Below are 18,891 nucleotides of genomic sequence, written 5' to 3'. Positions count from 1 at the left end.
TCGGGGGGCGGGGGGCAGAGGGGTGGTATCTGGCCAAATTAATAGAGCAAACCAGCCCACCCCAGCAGACGACCTGAAGAGGGTCTGTTTCCAGGACTGCTGGCGCCCTCTGGCCTCATCACTGGGTGGCTAATTACTCTCAGCACCTCCATCAACCTGGAAGTGTAAGCATGAACCCATTTCAGTAAATCATGACGTTTAGAAGCAGGTTTGGCTCCACGTGGTGGCTTCGAAGAAGAAAGAGGATGCTCCGGGCATGTTCTCATTTGCGTTCTTCCTCTGACCAGTCATTGATGGAGGCAGCCCTGGGAGCCAGGGTAGTGAGGCTACAGGTCTTCAGCTGGTCCTGCCCTTTCCTGCTCTTTTCTCCTTTCTCCTCCTCTTGGGAGAAGTGTCACACAACGACAGCCACAAGCATAGCTGAAAAAACACAAGCTGCTTTTTCTACTATAAAAAGCATTTGTTTCCATTAGCTCACTGATGTCCATGCTCGCGCTGTGACTAGGTGAGACTCTTTCTTTCTCCCCATTTGGCAGCTGAGAAAACTGAGGCTAAACAGGTGGCACTCCAGGTGGTGCTGTCAGTGTAGAGGGGCCCGAGCCCACTCCCACACCAGCTGGCTCCAGGCGTGTCAGAGTCACCTCGCAGTACCTTCTGCAGCTTCACGCAAAATAACAATAGCAACTTAAGCCAATACTGCTGAGCCCTTGTCATGGGCCACGTTCAGGGCCCGGCACTCTACGTGGAAGCATTCACTTTTCTTTCTTTTTAATTGAAGTATAGTTTTTTACAGTATTATGTTAGTTTCAGGTATACGGCATGGTGATTCAGTATTTTGCAGATTCTATTCCGTTATAGGTTATTACAAGATAATAGGTATAGGGCTTCCCTGGCGGCGCAGTGGTTGAGAGTCTGCCTGCCGATGCAGAGGGCGCGGGTTCGTGCCCCGGTCTGGGAGGATCCCGCGTGCCGCGGAGCGGCTGGGCCCGTGAGCCATGGCCGCTGGGCCTGCGCGTCCGGGGCCTGTGCTCCGCGGCGGGAGAGGCCATGGCGGTGAGAGGCCCGCTTACCACAAAAAATAAAAAAAATTAAAAAAAAAAAGATAATGGGTATAATCCCCTGTGCTATACAGTATATCCTTCTTGTTTATCTATTTTATATACAGTACTTTGTATCCGTTAATCTTATATTCCTAATTTATCCCTCCCCCCTTCCCTCTCCCCTTTGGTAACCACAAGTTTGTTTTCTAAGTCTGTGAGTCTGTTTCTGTTGTGCATGTACAATCATTTGTATTACTTTTTAGATTCCACATATAAGTGATACCATACAGTATTTGTCTTCCTCTGTCTGACTTATTTCATTAAGCATCATATTCCCTTTCAATCTTTATTACTAGCCCCCCAGGAGGAGGCTCTGGGAGTTAACTCACTTGCCAGCGTCGTGTGGGTGGCAGGTGGCAAAGCTGCGTTGTGAACCAGTGCATACAGTCAAGACTGCTCTTGTCCACCCACTTACGAGGACAGCTGGTATCCCCTGGAAAGTGCCCTATGGCCTCCCTTCGTCGCACCTGACAGTTTGCACCAGCCCAGGGAACATCCGCCTGCCTGGGGGGTGGAGGAGTCGGAGGCGGGGAGGTGAGGGAGTCGGGGGGAGGGTTCCCACCAAGGTAAAACACAGTAGTTCACTGCTGGACTTGGCCACAGAGGCAGAAGGGGCCTCCAGGGCAGAGGCCAGGTGCACCCTTTCCTCACGGCCTCTCTTTCAGAAGATGCTTGGGCAGATTAAGCTGGGAGGGTGGGATCCCGTGACAGCCCAGAATCAAGAAATCTGCAGGGTCAGCCTCTCTAAACTTGGGGCAGTGGCGTCTCAACAGGTAGCCCTGGAGAACAGGAGGTGGGGATGGAGCCCCAGGACTGCTGCTGGGCACTGCAAGCCACAACCAAGGATTTAAAATAAAGTCAGTCCTTGAGCATTTCCCACAAACCTCCCAAAATGTGGCAGCAGCTAGTTCACATATATTCTCACTAACTTATGTAGACAAACTTATGTCTGTGCTGCTTTAGAAATATTGAGACATTTATCCAATAAATTGGCTTCTTTTTAAAATGTCGGTATTTTAAATAATTTAAAAATACAATTTAATATTTAACACTTTAAAACTATTATATTTGTAAATATTTGTTCTTTCATTTTAATGTGATTTAAGTTAATTTTTTAAATATTATAATTATATATTTAAGAAATTTTAAATAATATTTTAGAATATTAAAATATTTTATACAACAAATTGGCTCCTATTTATACAAAATAAATCCTCTCCTTTCTCTCATGTCTTAAAAGAATTTAAGCAGATTTCATAAGAACTAGGCACTGAGGATCCCCAAAATATCACACTCTCCTTTCTCTGTTTCTCTTGTGTTTTACAACTCCTTTCTCTGTCTTTCTCACCTGGCAAACTCATATTGATCCTTCAGTACCCAGCCCAAATGCCCCCACTTCTGGGAAGCCTTTTCTAATGCTCACTCTCAGGGTCCCTCTATACATTTGCTCCTAATTAGAGCAGATACCATTGTATCATAATAGTCTGTTTATATATCTATTTCCCCTTCCAAATGAGGAGTATCTCAAACACAGGGACTTTGTCTTTGGTATCTCTGCACCTTTTGTACTACAGAGACAAGAAAGCTAAAAACTACATTTCCCAGACTCCCTTGTAGCTAGGGTCCTTGAAGCAATTTAGGTTCAACAATCAGTAGCATGAGACTGAGTCAGAGCCATGTTCTAGAAGAATAACAAAGCTCAATGTATTGTTTTGCTGGTGCAGAATGTGGCAGAGGTGGCATGGCTCTTGGAAATTGTAGTAGTGGCAGCACCTTTGCGATTATATCAGAGGCAGCAGCTTCCACGGTGGCCCAATTTCACAATGCAGTCTGCAGAGACATTCCTGGAAGCTAGCCTAGAGTCTTTCTTCAGCTTTCCCAATGATTCTGTGCTATCTCTACCCTTAATAAATCCCTTTCTGCTTTAGCTAAAATGGATTCTGTTATCTGCAACTAAGAACAAAGGTGTCAGCCTGGGGCTACAAAAAAGTCCATGACCTTGGCTCCAACTCATGTCATTTTTCCAGTCACATAACAGTAAGTGAGGTCTGGTGTCTTATCACAAAGATCATCATTTGCAACCAGAGCCAGTGACACAAAGCCCTTTGGAATCCACTGGGTCATCTGAAGCCATGATCTCAGGATGCTACTAAGAAAAGCTCTAGATTATAATGACACAGAAGATTATTAAGAGGAGGCTTATCCTAGCGTTCTCAGGCAGTTGGGACACTTGCAGACACATCTAGGATATGCCTCGAAACCAGCTGTGTGGCTTTGGGTAAATCACTTCCCCTCTCTGGGCCTCTTTTTTCTCCTCCTAAAAATAATCTGAAAGAGGTGGTATCTAAAGTCCCACCCAGCACTTAAATACAATCCCCAAGTTTCCCTCAGTTTTTCCCACTTACTAACCAAGCCAGAACAATACTATGAATTAATGATCCACAAACAGGAGAAAGAAACTCTCAAAGGACGTTAAAACCAAGCAGCACCTCCCTTTGATCAGCCAGCCCCTTCATTGCCTTCACAAGGCCATCCTGGCCTTACCTCTGCAGCCTCCACTCAGTCTTCCTTTTTCCTGAATCCCCAACATCACTCATATGCACATCACTAGGCAGTTCAATGATTCCAAATGGTCTTGTGTGGTGTGTTTAGTGGCTATTAGGTGGAGAGGATTTCGGAATAAGGTTCACATCCTTCTTTGCCCCTCATTAGCCACCTTAGGCCCATCAAATGAAGAGCCTTAGTTTCTTCATTTGTAAAATCAGCATTAAAAATGCAGTACACTTGTGACAGGGCTGAGAGAAGATATTGATGAGAATTTCAGAGAAAGCACTAGTACAGTGCCTGGAACACAGGAAGTGCCCAAGGCATGTCCATTTCCCTTCTTTCCCTTTCTCCTGCCGTTAAAGGGTAAGAGCTGCCAGTGGATGCCCAGGGAGTCAGAGACATGCTTACAGTCCCTCAGCTAGTTGATGGCAGAGCTGAGTCAGAGATGAATAACTCAGGAAGTTCTCCACCATCTGGACTGGCTGCCATCCTCCTTCTGCTGCTATTAGTAAACCTCTCCCCTACCACCCTGAGGATAAAGCCCATGCTGAATTCTGCTTAGACGTGGGGATGTCCCTGATCACCCATCTCTGCTGCAGACTCCATAGATTAACTATGTGTTTCTGATGCTTTGACATCTGGGGCCTTGCTGGCCCTGGAGAGACTGCCTCTCCTAGAACGAGTCAATTCCTAGAGATGGTAAACAGCCCATGAGCACACCTTTCATACGCAAACCAAGCAATCCAGAGCTTATACTCCACCACCACCACCACCTCCTCCTCTCACACTTAGGGCCACTTAGCCCTCTGCCCTAATCACCCCAAGGCCAGCTGCCAAACAACTAGGGACAGCCCTCTGCCCCAGAGCCCACTGAAATTATTCACACTAGCCAATCTTAAGTCTGCATACCCTGTCGCATCCATTCCTTCCATATAGGCTTTGCCTATATGGCTCTTGCCCCCTTTTCCCCTTCACTCCTCCTGCTGCTTGACCGACTCTGGTGCTTCCTGTGTGGTCCTACATGGCATGGTGTGCTTCCTGTTTCTAGAGATCTGTAAGTATAAAAACCTCTTCCTTCATGACAGTCATTTCCACGTCTGTGTGTCTTACCACACGTGATGATAACAAATCCCAGGTACTCTGAAAACACTCCATGTGGTACCTCAGCCACGTCATCAAAATCACTCCAGGCCTGGGTCTAAAGCCTAGTTTTCCATCTGAAAAATGGAGCTAATAGCCCTTGCTTCTTTCTCCAGCATATCTGCGCTATGCTTTGGGGAGGCTGTGCTGCTCCATCTCACTCTTTAAAGACGAATGACTTGAGGAAATAAGACTGCAAGAAGCATTGCCACACGGGTCATCCCTCGATTCTGCTTCTGACAGGAGGCCCAAGGACGGCATTCTGGAGGAAGCCATAGAAATCCCTTTTTGGTCTGGATACTGACCATCATGCAGACATCAAAAATGATGCTTAAGATTTTGTGTGTAATGGGAAGATGCTCATGATAATGTTGAGTGAAAAAGGCAAGTTACAAAACTATGATCTCCAAAACGAATTCTATATACATACGTGAACACATGGGAAAAGGGAAGGACTGTAACAAGATATTAATAGTACGTTTCTCCCATATTTAATTTAATTAATTTAATCTCCCATATTTAATTTAGTTAATTATTTAAAATAGTACGTTTCTCCCAGTTCAAAAAGAGTCATGTACCACCATGTTCACTGTAGCTCTATTTATAATAGCCGGACATGGACGCAACCTAAGTGTCCATCAACAGATGAATGGATAAAGAAGATGTGGCACATATATACAGTGGAATATTACTCAGCCATAAAAAGAAACGAAATTGAGTTATTTGTAGTGAGGTGGATGGACCTAGAGACTATCATACAGAGTGAAGTAAGTCAGAAGGAGAAAAACAAATACCGTATGCTAACACATATATATATGGAATCTAAAGAAAAAAAATGGTTCTGAAGAACCTAGGGGCAGGACAGGAATAAAGACACAGATGTAGAGAATAGACTTGAGGACACAGGGAGGGGGAAGGGTAAGCTGGGACGAAGTGAGAGAGTGGCATGGACATATATACACTACCAAATGTAAAACAGATAGCTAGTGGGAAGCAGCCGCATAGCACAGGGAGATCAGCTCAGTGCTTTGTGACAACCTAGAGGGGTGGGATAGGGAGGGAGGGAGGGAGGGAGATGCAAGAGGGAGGAGATATGGGGATATATGTATATGTATAGCTGATTCACTTTGTTATAAGCAGAAACTAACACACCATTGTAAAGCAATTATACTCCAATAAAGATGTTTAAAAAAAAATAGTAGGTTTCTCTGAGTAATGGGATTATGAATGATTCAAAAAACACTTTTCTATATTTTTATAAGTTTTCTCTTACTATTGGAAACCACTAAAGAAAGGCCCCTTTAAATCATGGATCTCTCTCTAAATATCTCAAGCTTTCCCTTGAGCTGCTATAAGACTGAGAGCAACAGTTTCTCCAACTTCCTCGACTCCATTAGCCTCTCAAGGTGACTTAGTCACTGTCTCTTCTTTCAATTCTGGAAAGGCGATCTCTACCCACCTCAAAGGGGAGGGGCACCACATTCGGGCACCTCACAGGTATAAATAGTCCCAGCCGCTCAGATCAGGAGCCCAGCTCATCTCAGATGCCACTTGGCTTCTGGCAGCCAAGTCCAATGCTGGTGCCAGGCTGCATCCATCCTGCCCCCGTCTCTGTGCCCTCGGGAGCGTGGGGGGCATAGCTGGGCAGCGCTGCTGCCTGACCAGCAGGCGAGGGCCCCTACTAAGCGAGAAGACAAATGAAGACGTGACCGCAACGGTTCTGAATATTGGTTCCCCTCCTCCCACGCAGGCTTGGGCTCCCGCTTGGAGGGCTGAGGAGGCCTCGTTTCAGCACGCCCAGGATCCAGTGTGCAGAGTCTGGCTCTGTCATTCCTCCCAGCCCCTCCACATGAGCCTGCCCCACAGAGGGCTCCCCTGTTCACCTGATCCCACCTCCAGAGCTCCTTCAGGACCGTGGGACCTTCCTTAGGGGCCACAGTACTTTGAGACCCAGAAGCCACTGGCTGGTACAAGATGAAGCCCACGCATTCAGCTTTCTATCTAATACGCCGCTTCATCCCTAGATACTAATGCTGTTCAAGAAAACAGGAGCCCAGGGCAGTCCTTGTGTCATGCAAGAGCACACCTCTTGGACCTCCACCAGCCCCAGGAATAGGGAAGCTGCCCCAGCTCAGCAATCTGAACCCCTGGGCCCCTGTCAAGCCTGGTGCAGAGTCTCAGAGAACCACAGAGTGGTTTATTTATCCCACACTGAGTAGGAACAGTGCAGGTAGGGCATCTCTGTGTGAATTAGGAAAAAGCACCTTTTTCTCCACATGCCAGGCACGTGGCCTGTCAAATGAGAGTGAGCTGGATTGCAACTCCACTTGGCTAGCTACTTTTGTGCAGTGCCCACCTGGCACAACTGTATGTGGTAGCCTGATACTAGATCCTTAACTTGGCCTCACTTAACCCTCCCAACAGCCCTAAAAGGCAGGCATTACTGCCCCGGTTTACACCAGAGACTCAGGCTACAAGAGGTAAAGTAACTTGCCCAGGGTCATTCAGCCAGTGGATGGAGGCACTAAAAAAGGAACCTCACACTTTCAAGAGCCCAGAACCCACGTCCTTAGTCACCTCAGTGCAGCCCGTCTCCCTGACCGGCATAAGCCACGGTCATTTGAGAGCTTCTCAGTAAGCAGCCTCCTTCCCTTCCCAAGGCCAACAGCCCTTCAGTGAGCTCAGTGCTATTTTAGAGCAGAACAGCTGCCATCTTGAGATACCATACTAACCGTGAGGGCAAACACACAGAAATCAAGGTCTGAAAATTACAGCCTGACACACAAAGGACTGGAGTGTCTTCTCAGATAGATGCAAGGAGAGGCAAGAAGGGCTTGGCTGTTAACAATAGCAGGGCACAGCTGCCAGGACACACTGCCCCTCCTGGGTGGTGGAGGGACCTGACCCAGACCCCTGCATGGACCAGGGCCCTCTCTGGACCAGTGTCTCTTCATTTGTCCACAGGAATCCCCAGAGCTATTTTGAGAAATCAGAACTGAAAGCTACATAGCCTGACGCTCTGAGCGCAACCCTTGATTGTCTTGTGATTAATCTGCTCCCATCGTGAACCTCAGTGGAGCGTTATTCCTGGCACATGTTAGGGGGAGGGTCAGGGACAAAGTCTCATGCTGACACTCCTCCTCCCCAGCCAGCAGCTCTGCAGGGCCCCAGATCCAATATCTAGCACATTCCCTGCAAGAGTACATACATGGCAGCCTTATTTTCTGGGCCAGACCAGGGAGCCCTAAGAAGCTCCCCTTTGGGGCTTCCCTGGTGGCGCAGTGGTTGAGAGTCCGCCTGCCGATACGGGGGACACGGGTTTGTGCCCTGGTCCGGGAAGATCCCACATGCCGCGGAGCGGCTGGGCCCGTGAACCATGGCCGCTGAGCCTGCGCGTCTGGAGCCTGTGCTCCGCAACGGGAGAGGCCACAGCAGTGAGAGGCCCGCGTACCGCAATAAAATAAAAAAGTGGGAAGGAGGAGAGGAAGGGATGAAAGACCCTAAAGATCGTCTTGCCTCTAGTGCTAATGACAGTACTCGAAGAAGATATGCACGTAATCACCTACTTAGATCAATATGGCCATTTTAGTCCAGTCTAACAGCCAGGAGCTGAGGGCAGGAACAGGCGGTCTGAGAGGACTTGGCAAGGAGAAACGAGGGGACCCAACCCAACCCAACGTTGGATGTCTGTCCACAGCCCAGAAAGAAGAATCCCTCCGTCGTGCATGGCCCACTAGTGCTAGGACTCAGAGTCACACTGCATGGGGTGTGCTCCAGCTGCACCACCCACCACACCTGGAAGTGGGGACTCAGTTCCTCCTCTGTAAAATGGGGGCAATGACAGTACCCACCTCAAAGCTCTGAGTGTGAGGATTAACTGCAGTAACACGTGTCAGGCGCCCAGCACCATGCCTGGCACACAGCCAGCCCCCGGTAGCACTCGACCACAGGCATCACCCATCCACATCCAAGCCAGTCTAGCCCCTCCATGGAAGCGCCTCTGACTTCACTAGGCTCCTGGAGCACTTGTATCGCACAATTTATTCCTTAATTATACACTGTCTTGAAACAATTAGGGAGCAATTCAATATAGCATAACAGAATGCTAAATTGAATTCAGTCTAGTTCCTTCCAGCTCTGAAATATGACGATTCCACACCCCATACTGCACAGTAGCTGCTAGGCACAACACAGACCTTGATCAGAGGGAGAAGCTCTAGCCTTGACGCTTACTTGGCCTGCTGTTCTACAGAGCGAAGAGGCTTTTGTGTCACCAGTTTGGGGCCTGCCCTTTACTCCTGTGGCTGGTGCCACCTTCCTCTGTAGAAAGTCCCCAGCACCCCAGTCAGAAGCCCAGCAGCACAGGGAAAACGCTGTCCCGGGAACAGACAGCTTGGGCGGGCGACAGTCTGGGCCAGCTCTGCCCTAGACCTCAGAGAGAAGTGTTCCTTGAGCTGTCTTTGCAAGCCATCTCCTGCCATCCATCTCGGACCAGGGGGCCAAGGCTGTGTGCACCCTGGGAGGAGGGGCTGAGGAGGCCAGCCAGCCAGGCCGCCTGTGGGCTGTGTCTGAAGCTATTGTGTCCGGAGGGCCCTGAAGTTGCATGCACAGGCAGTCCAGCCCAGTTCCCCAGGGTAGGAGGCTCCTCGAGGTCTGGGGGATGCCCGAGCAAACACAGAGTGGTTCGTGTGCACTTGCTGGAGAGTTCTCTGCCTGCGTAATGATAGAAATAGCCCTCTGTGCAGACACATCTTAGAGTGAACACAGAGTGAAAGGGGCTATCAGGGAAGGCTTCAAGGAGGAGGCCTAGTGGGAGGTGGATCCTGGCAGGAGGACAAGGGCTGGGATATGGAACAGGATCTATTTGGCAGAAGTCGAGTGAAGCCTTTTGAGCTGTGGCTACAAGCCAGGCTGCGAGTCAGCCCCTTGGGGACTCCTGCCTCAGCTGCCCTCAGCCCTTGTGACTGGGGGACCTTTCCTTGGGATGTCCTGAGGCAGCGGAGGCAACACTGCCTATCCACTTTGCAGGACAGACGGGTGCTGTGCCTCCCCTTGCCCTCCAGGTGGTCACTGGTCTTGCAGGCAGCTGGCCAGGCTGGAGAGGTCAAAGCAGTGGGCTGACAGGACAAGTGCCCTCCCTCCCCTTCCCCTCCCCTATCTACCCTTTCCAGAATCACCATGCGCCGTGGTGGGGGTGGTTTGGGGGGGTGTAGTTCTCAGTCAGTTATTGCAAAAGTACATCATCTGCCTTCATTGCCTTCTACTTTCCTACATACCCCTCCTCCACTATCAGTTTCCCCTTTCCCACCCTGCCACCCAGAACTCTCACACTTCCTTACTACCTGCTCTTCTCAAGAGAAAAAATTCTCTGGTCATTCCAAACTGTGAATGAGTTTTTGATTCCAAAGTGTTTCCCTTCCCCAGGGATTAATTTTCAAAGACAGTGCCAGAAGACAAGGTTTAATCCAAAGGAATAAATCTCTAAGGGAGAATTCCAGGACACTGACATTGAAGTTTGCGTTCTTAACAAAAGTCTATACTATGTTCTTGCTTAATGCATTCTTTTATTCAATTAACATTTGTTGAGCCTGTGCCATGCTGGGTGCTAAAAATTCAAAGATGGAGAAGCACCATCACTGTCTAGGTTGGGAGACAGAAACATAAACACATAATTTGAACATGATGAGAGCTGTCTTCAAAGACCTTCCTGCTTGTTCAAAGCACCCACTTAAATAGAAGCATTGGCTGATTAACAATTATTCCTATCTGTTCACTAAAGCAGTTCTCCTAGGAATGCTTATTGGATGCTTTTAGATCTAGACTTGAAATCAATAAAGCCATATGTCAATGTATATTTTGTAACTCATACACTTTCCAGTTGGGTCTGGACTTCCCCCAGCTTATGTCCAAAGTGAAGACGTGGCCACAGCCTTTATGAGCACCATCTGGCCTGGATTTCCTTTGCGGTCCTGTTCGGAGTGCTCCAGACGGATCATTTGGACCTGCTCCTTCTTGTGGCTCCTGGTTGAGTATTCAACTTATGAGTCATTGCTTTTTTTGCCCCTCTTTATCCTCTGTTATAAATGGTGCCTCCCGACTTCCCTTCCAACAGTGTTAATAAAAAATGACATCAGGTGCGCCACGCTTCAACATACCACACAGCTACGGATAGCAAAATACGGCATACGCTGAATTATGCAGTAGGTGAACAATACCACAAAGCTCATCCCGTATTGCAGGCACAGAGAGCTGTCCGCTGGGATGATGCACTTTCACTCTGCAGAGCCCTTTTCACGGTGTCATTAGGTCCTCCCCCCAGCCCTGCACGTCTGCTGCCAGGAGCTGTCCTGCCCATTTTAAAGAAGGCAGAAGCTGCTCCCACGCCAAGGAAAAGAATCACCAACATACAGGTCAGTTCTACTTACATGAACCATTATTTCCTACACGTGTGAAATACATACCATGTTTTCTCACATATGTGGGGAGTTTGGGGGTCAACTGGAAATTGCGATATGAGTTGGGAGTGTCCCAGAAGAACTTGGAATGTGTGGCCATCACATTTATTCAGTGGCTAAGGGAGCTCTTGGTCAAATGGCGGCTCTCTGGAAGGAAATCAACTCAATTGGTAACAATGTTGAATAAAGGGCACCTGACAGATGCCAGAGGTGTCTCTGGCCCTGAGGGACCCCAGGAGGCAGGGAAGGGAAGGCTGGCCTGAGTTGCTGAGAGAGGGAGAGAGGATAAAGGGGAAGGGAGATGAGAGGGAGGAGGAGAGAGGCAGAACACAGGGGCTGAGAAAGAAAAGTGGACAAAGAATGGGTGACAGGAAGAAAGGGAGAGGAGAGACTAGGTGGGGTGAGATAGGTAGAGAAATTAGAGACAAGATTGCAGGAAAAGGGCAGAGAGAACAAAGCCGCTGGCAGGAGGAAAAGTTAGAATTTGCTCAGCCCCTGCCCGGGACATCTGCCCAGAATGGCCTCCAGGGGCCTGCTCTGTCTTGCTCAATTTGTTAGCACCTTCTAGCCAAAACCTCTCGGTGAGCCCTTCAAGGAGTCCTTCCCAGGGAGACACCTGAAGACTTATCTAGACCACCCCCCATCTGTGCGGGCAGGTCACACAGCAGAAGGACCAACACTGGAGGCTCAACATACGGAACAGACAACTCTGGACTTGTCACTCTCACTGGGTGACATCCCAGGGGCCAAGCGGCTGGCCAGGGCTCCCACCACGCATATGTGGAAAGAACTGGGCTCCTAAAAGGCCAGAATAAGACCTTGATCCCAGGCCACGGCCTGAGGCCACCCACCACAGCCCAAGGCCTGTCTGTGGACACCTTCCCAAACAGCTGCCGACACTGGAGCCACATCTTTTCTTTTTCAAAGCATTGAACAAAATCAGATGTATTGAGGTCCCTGAAAAACATGCTACTTCTCCTCTGCAGGATCGATTTGATGTTTTGGTGTCAAAATTAACAGCAATGAAAACTCAGGCCTCTTTCCCAGGGAAACTGATCTGAAAGTTAGCCCATACTTATAAATGCAAAAATTAAGGAGACAAACAACTTAGCCCCAGGAAACCCTTAGCTGGGAAGTTCCAGCCACACCCAGCTCCAAGCAGAGAGAGCATCCCGTCTTATCAGAAAAATTCCCCGCAATGCTCCCCGCTGCCCCCCGCAATGTGTGTGCCCTGCCTGAGAATATTCCATTTTCATTCATTCTACAAATAGTTTCTGAATTCCTACTCCGGAATATACAGAGTGCCCTTAATGACTTATTTAACTCCAAACACTACAGCCGATCAAGAAGAAATAACCACGTGGTGGTAGACTGTCAATTCTCAGCATTGTATCTTTTTTTTTTTTTAATAAATTTATTTATTTATTTTTGGCTGTGTTGGGTCTTCGTTGCTGCGTGCGGGCTTTCTCTAGTTGTGGCGAGCGGGGGCTACTCTACGTTGCAGTGCGCGGGCTTCTCATTGGGGTGGCTTCTCTTGTTGCGGAGCACAGGCTCTAGGCACGTGGGCTTCAGTAGTTGCGGCACGCAGGCTCAGTAGTTGTGGCTCACGGGCTCTAGAGCACAGGCTCAGTAGTTGGGGCGCACGGGCTTAGTTGCTCCACAGCATGTGGGGTCTTCCCGGACCAGGGCTCCAACCCGTGTCCCCTGCATTGGCAGGCGGATTCTCCACCACTATGCCACCAGGGAAGCCCTCAGCATCGTATCTTGATGAAAACGTTTTTCCCCAGCCAAGGTCAGCCTCACAGATAGGCAGAGTAGGGATGGCCTGTCCAGTGGGATTGCAGAGGAACAGGGAGCCCACGACACTCACCCACCCTGATTTCACCCCCCACAAACCTACACACATCCGTGGCCTGGTATCCGGAAGCCTTGCAGCAGGGGTGGAATGTTGCCCCCATCTCAAATGGAGGCTGGAGACCCAGACTCCCTCTCCAGCCTCCATCCCAGCTCCCACCCCAAAAGAGAGGGGCCCAGGAGTCCCTGCTTTGTTCTGGCTGGGTTCTAGCCCTCACCCCTCCTGTCAAAGCAGACAAGGCAGGATCCCAAAGTGAGCTCTGGGCCACTGTGCTGAGACTGCTTCTTCCCTGAGGGCAGCCCTGGGGGGTAGGCCATGGGGCAGGGGATGCAGGGTCACCCTGGGATGAGCTTCCCTGGTCGTTCGCCGGGGTCTGTACCTGGAGCTGGAGTCACTGCCACTCTGCACTGCTGGGTCGTCCATGACATTAAAGAGCCCCGTCCAATTGGCCAGCTGGTCACCACTCTGCCAACCAAACTGGAGACCTCTGGCAAGAGAACGAGGCAGTCGGTACTCATGCTCACGTGCTGGGTAAGCCCATCACCAGACAGTCACATTCTGGCGTGTGCCACGTGACACCTCGCCTTGATCACGCCTAGTGGAGACGAGAGGGATATCCATCCAGGAGGATGACGGTAATAGATCACAGCCCTTTACAGTGTTCTCTGCTCGTCTACATCCGTGCCCTTACTTCACCTCTACGGGCAGGGCAGGGTTACACATTATACACGCAGGGAACCTGAGGCTTAGCGAGATCAAGGTCGCAGAGCTCCCCTACCCCATCTGGTGCGCCCTTCAATTCCGCCTCCAGAGACTCACACCAGAAGAGCTCCAGCTCGCCAGCTCTTTGCCTTCCCCAGAGGCCCCACACACGGCAAAGCTTTTAATGAAATCTAGTTTTCCAACTCATAAGGACACACCTCCTGGTTTAAGATGATGGACTCAACACACATGGTTCTCTTTGCTCCCTCCCCCAACCTGACTGAAAGGACAGCAAAGGCATTAACAAGGGCATGAGCATGGATGGAGACGAGTAGCAGAGGCCGCAACAACATTTTAGAAGATGCAAAGCAGATGAGTAATTGCCTTAGGCCAGAGACAGTGGAGCCCTGACCGCCTATAAGAAGTAAATCTATTCTCTGTGCAGGATACGGGAAGGCTCGGGAATTCACTGCACCGCCGGGGCCACTGAAGGTGGGGTTGCAGAATGGAGCCCCCCGCAGAAGAGTTGCTTCAGGTTTATAAGGAGCGTTAAACACTCCCCACCTCCACACATTCAAGTCCCCTGCCTTAAGCCCAAGCAGTCCGGGCCTTCTGCCTGCCCACCCTGCAGACGGCAGTCTTCATATACCGAGATACTAGGTTAAAAACAGCTGGGCTGACCTGGAAGTCAGCTTACTGAGCACGCCCGGTCCCAGCCACCCTGCCCCCAAAGGTCTGGGCATGGATGGGTTTCCCGGAGGGAACCTGACCAAGTCAAAAGAGAAGGCTACAGAGGAAAGGGCTGCCGCCGCCCCATCAATGTGGCACTGCTGGCATTTGGGGCTGCGCAGTCCTTGCTGTGGGACTGTCCTGTGATCCTCTGGTGAGCAGCACCCCTGGTCTCTACTCTCTGAGGCCAGCAGGTCCTCATCCTCCACCCTCCTGCTGTGATGACCAAAACTGTCTCCAGACGTCGCCAAGTGTCCCCTGTTGAGACAATCAACCCCGTTAAGAACCACTGCCCACAACACGGAGCTTCAGTGCACCTTCTAGAGACTGGCTTGCCCTTAAATGTGAATTTTAAAGTCCCGTTAAAGACCCTGGTACGTGGGGTAAACGTTAACTTTTAAGTAGAGAATAAAGCAAGCAAAAATAAAACCGGTAACCCCCTAAAAATAAAGCCCTCTAATAAAGTCTCTACACTAAGGGAAATGGGGCAGCGACAGTGGTTGAAGCTGGGCTCTGGTCCACCCGATCGGCCACTAATGAGCTGAGTGACCTCAGTGAAGTCTCTACACCTCTCTAGGCCTCTATTCTCATCTTTCAAGTTGGGAGAACTGTCTCGATGTCTCCAAAGTTCTTGACCGGAAGTTTTATAGGGCTGAGCTGTGTCCTCAATGGCAAGGCCAGGTCACCTCCCGCCTGCGAGTCTGCCCCATTTCCAGCCAGACGCTGGGCGGAGGACGCCCTTGGGGCCCCGTGAGCAGAAGGCTACACACAGGAGGTGCTCAATCGATGCTTTTGCCAAGTGACTCGGATTCTCTTCTCACACTCTCCAGCCTCCTCGGCAGAGCGGAGCTGGCCTGGGAGAGGAATAGGCACAACTCACAGGACAGAGCCCGAAGCCACAGCAAAATGCCCGTCCAGTTCTTAGTGTTCAGGGAACAGCAGCGTTCCACTTGGTCCTGGCTCAAGTTCTTTATATATTTATCTATTCATAATATAAATATTATATACGTATAATATATAAATCTATCTTATATGCATTTATAAAGATATTATAAACGCCTATAATATAAATACCTTTATTTATGTATCTGTTATGTTTCCTTTCAAAGAGATATTTCAAGGTAATATTGCAAGATATTTCTTAGAGAGAATTTGGGTTTGGTTTATCAGGAAGGGAAACATTTACTGAGCACCTACAGTGAACCAGGCCCTTCACATACGTTATCTCTATTCCAACAACAGGCTAATGTGTCAAGTCCCATTTTCTGCACTTATAGGTGATGACATGTGCAGCTCAGAGAGGTTTAGTAACTTGCCCAAGGCCAGAAGGCTAACAAGTGGCCAACCTAAGGTTTAAACCCAGCACTTTCTGGCTTTCTGACTGTAAAAACTTTTATTCCTAAAAGCTTGTACCAGACTGTCTATAGGCCAAGAAAAGAGTAGTATTTCCACCTGCAATTTTGAAAATTAGCTGGTTCACAAGCATATTCAAGCAATTCCCAGCCCAGCACTCAGCTAGGAAACTCACAGGCTCCTTAGAGAGAGTCCGGCCAGAGAGACTCGTGTCCACCGAGTGCACGAGGGGTGACCCAGAAGCACTCTCACTCTCCTACCCAAACTGGTCCCTGTGAGAGCCGGATGTCCCTTCACAAGACAGTCCTCCCAGGGTCGTAGAAGTGACAGACTACTAAGAAGATATCAATTATTACAATATTTAGCAGGAACTATGACACAGAAAGGTGTGCATAATAAATTCAGTGAAAAATGCAAGTTATAAAAGGGGATATGCATTAATGATCCCATTTTTGTAGAGTTTTAAACCATAAAGCTTGTTATCTTTGAAAGGAGGATTCGGGTTTATTCCTTCTTTCAGTTTAGCAACATTTTCTAATTTATCTCCAAAAAACCTGATTGTGTAAGTTTCAAAACCAATATATTTTACACAGTAATTTGAATTCTATTCCTGAGCTAAGTGTAAGAATTGTCCATTATTAGCCAACGAAACACCAGTGAGGAAAGGGTACGTGGAGATATGAAGGGGGATAACAAAGGAAAAAGAAGCTTTATTCACTCATTCATTCATTCAACAAAAATCTATTGAGCATCTACTCTGTGCCAGCAACTGTGCCGGGGCCTGGGTCACGACCCCAAGGTGAGCAAACTCATGTTTTCTCAATGCTTACCCTACAGCTCCGGTGATTACACAAACACACATGAAAATATTAGCAAACAAGATAAAAAATATTAGCAATCAAGTGCTACAAAGGGTGCTCTGTTTTTTATGTCTAATTTATTTTAAAAGAGAGGAAAAGATTTGAAATACATAGGGCAGAATGTTAACATTTGTTAACATTGATCATTCACAGTCGTGACTACATGGTTGTTTGTCACATTGTTCTCCATCTTCTTCTCCATTTGTTCATGATAAAAACGTGTTAAAATAATTTTTAAAACCAAAGTGCAGAACTGAAATCACTAACAGGACTTGGAGTCGGTGCAGGGAACTTCCTGGGCTGTGGCAGCCTCAAGAAATCTTTGCACCTTCCTGGTGAAACTAACATTAAACGTTGTCTTAAACCTGGGGAAATGCGACATGTAAAGAATTATTTAAACTGAGTTATTCAAGACTGGATTCAGATATTTTAAGGCCCTGAGCACTGAAAAGCTTAGGGTGCCACTTCACACCTTGTACTTACTTAAAAGTTCTGTGACTGTTAAAATTCAAATAGCTCTGGTCTAGACTTTCTGATTATGAAATCTGTGATAGGCTCACTAAGGCTCAGCTTTACTCTGTTGTCGCTGACGACAGCCCAGCTTAGCTAGGTCTCCTGCTGTGTAACCCACAGTCATGTCTGTTAACCCCTGACTCTCATGGCAGTAATTCCTGCAGCCGTCGGAGGGTAGCAAAAGCAGCCCAGGCTTCCCACAGTCAACTACCAGGGGGAGTTTCAGGGCAAAAGACAAAATTATACATTGGAGAAGCAATTTAAAAACAGACAGAAGTGCCCATGAGAGTAGCATTATCTCCATTGATAATATCTTCCAAAAATTATGAAGGGTTACTAAGATGTATGGCAGTGAGTTAAAAAATATATGTTCCAGGGCTTCCCTGGTGGCGCAGTGGTTGAGAGTCTGCCTGCCGTTGCAGGGGACACGGGTTCGTGCCCCAGTCCGGGAAGATCCCACATGCCGCGGAGTGGCTGGGCCCGTGAGCCATGGCCGCTGAGCCTGCGCGTTCAGAGCCTGTGCTCCGCAATGGGAGAGGCCACAACAGTGAGAGGCCTGCGTACCGCAAAAAAAAAAAAAAAAATTATGTTCCAGGGAATTCCTGGCAGTCCAGTGGTTAGGACTTTGCGCTTTCACGGCTGGGGCCCCAGGTTCGATCCCTGGTCGGGGAACTAAGATCCCACAAGCTGTACAGCACAGCCAAATATATATATATATATTCCAGGCACCGTGATAGGTTTTTCCTATTTTGAATCCTCTCAACAGCTTGGAGGTAGGTATTATTATCCCCCCATTTCACAAATGAGGAATTGAGGCTCATAAGATTAGATTCATAATCTGCCCAGAACCTGGAAGGAGCAGAGAAAGTATTCAAGTCCATGTCTGATCCCAAGGCCCTTGCTTCTTCCTCCCCTTTTGTCCCCATGCTTTTTACACACACACACACACACACACACACACACACACACACACACACACACACTTTTCTAATATCCAATATTCTACAAAAAGATTTTATTGAAGTATAGTTGATGTATAATGTTATTACATAAGTTTCAGGTGTACAACATAGTGATTCACCATTTTTAAAGGTTATATTCCATTTACAGTTATTATAAAATATTGGCTGTATTCCCTGTGTTGTACAATATACCCTTGTAGCTTATTTTAAACATAATAGTTTGTACCTCTTAATCCCCTGCCCCGATCTTGCCTCTCCTCTCATCCCCTCCCCACTGGTAACCACTAGTTTGTCCTCTATATCTGTGAGTCTATTTTTGTTTTGTTATATTCACTAGTTTGTTTTATTTTTTAGCTTCCACATATAAGTGATATCATACAGTATCTGTCATTATCCAATATTTTTAACTATTTATAAATTTATATTATGATTATTATTTTAAGATTAGAGCTGCTGCCTTTGCCGTCAATCATTTAGTGATAATATTTTTATATAAAACAAACCATAGACTATAGTAAAACGAAGGAGTTTGCTTAAATATTCTCTGAGATCCTCCCCCATTTTGATGGGAGACCCAGAGTCACAGACTTCTAACCTGGGACTTCAGCACTGCAGGAGGCCAGTGGAGATGGCTTATGGGAACAGGGGTGTGGTGCCTCCATAGCGCTCCATTCA

The 18,891-nt window shown here is 48.1% G+C and overlaps 1 protein-coding gene across 2 annotated transcripts in view; it reads right to left on the bottom strand.

Moving 5' to 3' along the window:
- The window catches only part of ST8SIA5 (ST8 alpha-N-acetyl-neuraminide alpha-2,8-sialyltransferase 5), a 74,852-nt gene that overhangs the window by 31,664 nt on the left and 24,297 nt on the right, over positions 1-18,891 (bottom strand). The window contains exon 2 of one of the 2 annotated variants that reach the window (XM_079942101.1): positions 13,477-13,584. The exons of the other annotated variant lie outside the window; for it this stretch is intronic. Coding sequence (XP_079798227.1) covers positions 13,477-13,584 — 108 coding nt within the window. The remainder of the gene's footprint in view (positions 1-13,476; positions 13,585-18,891) is intronic. 2 annotated transcript variants of the gene reach the window in all.

This window comes from Stenella coeruleoalba (genome assembly GCF_951394435.1).
Source record: "Stenella coeruleoalba genome assembly, chromosome: 14".
NCBI lineage: Eukaryota > Metazoa > Chordata > Mammalia > Artiodactyla > Delphinidae > Stenella > Stenella coeruleoalba.
The sequence above is the reverse complement of the archived record's forward strand: the minus strand, read 5'-3'. Positions and strand labels throughout refer to the sequence as shown.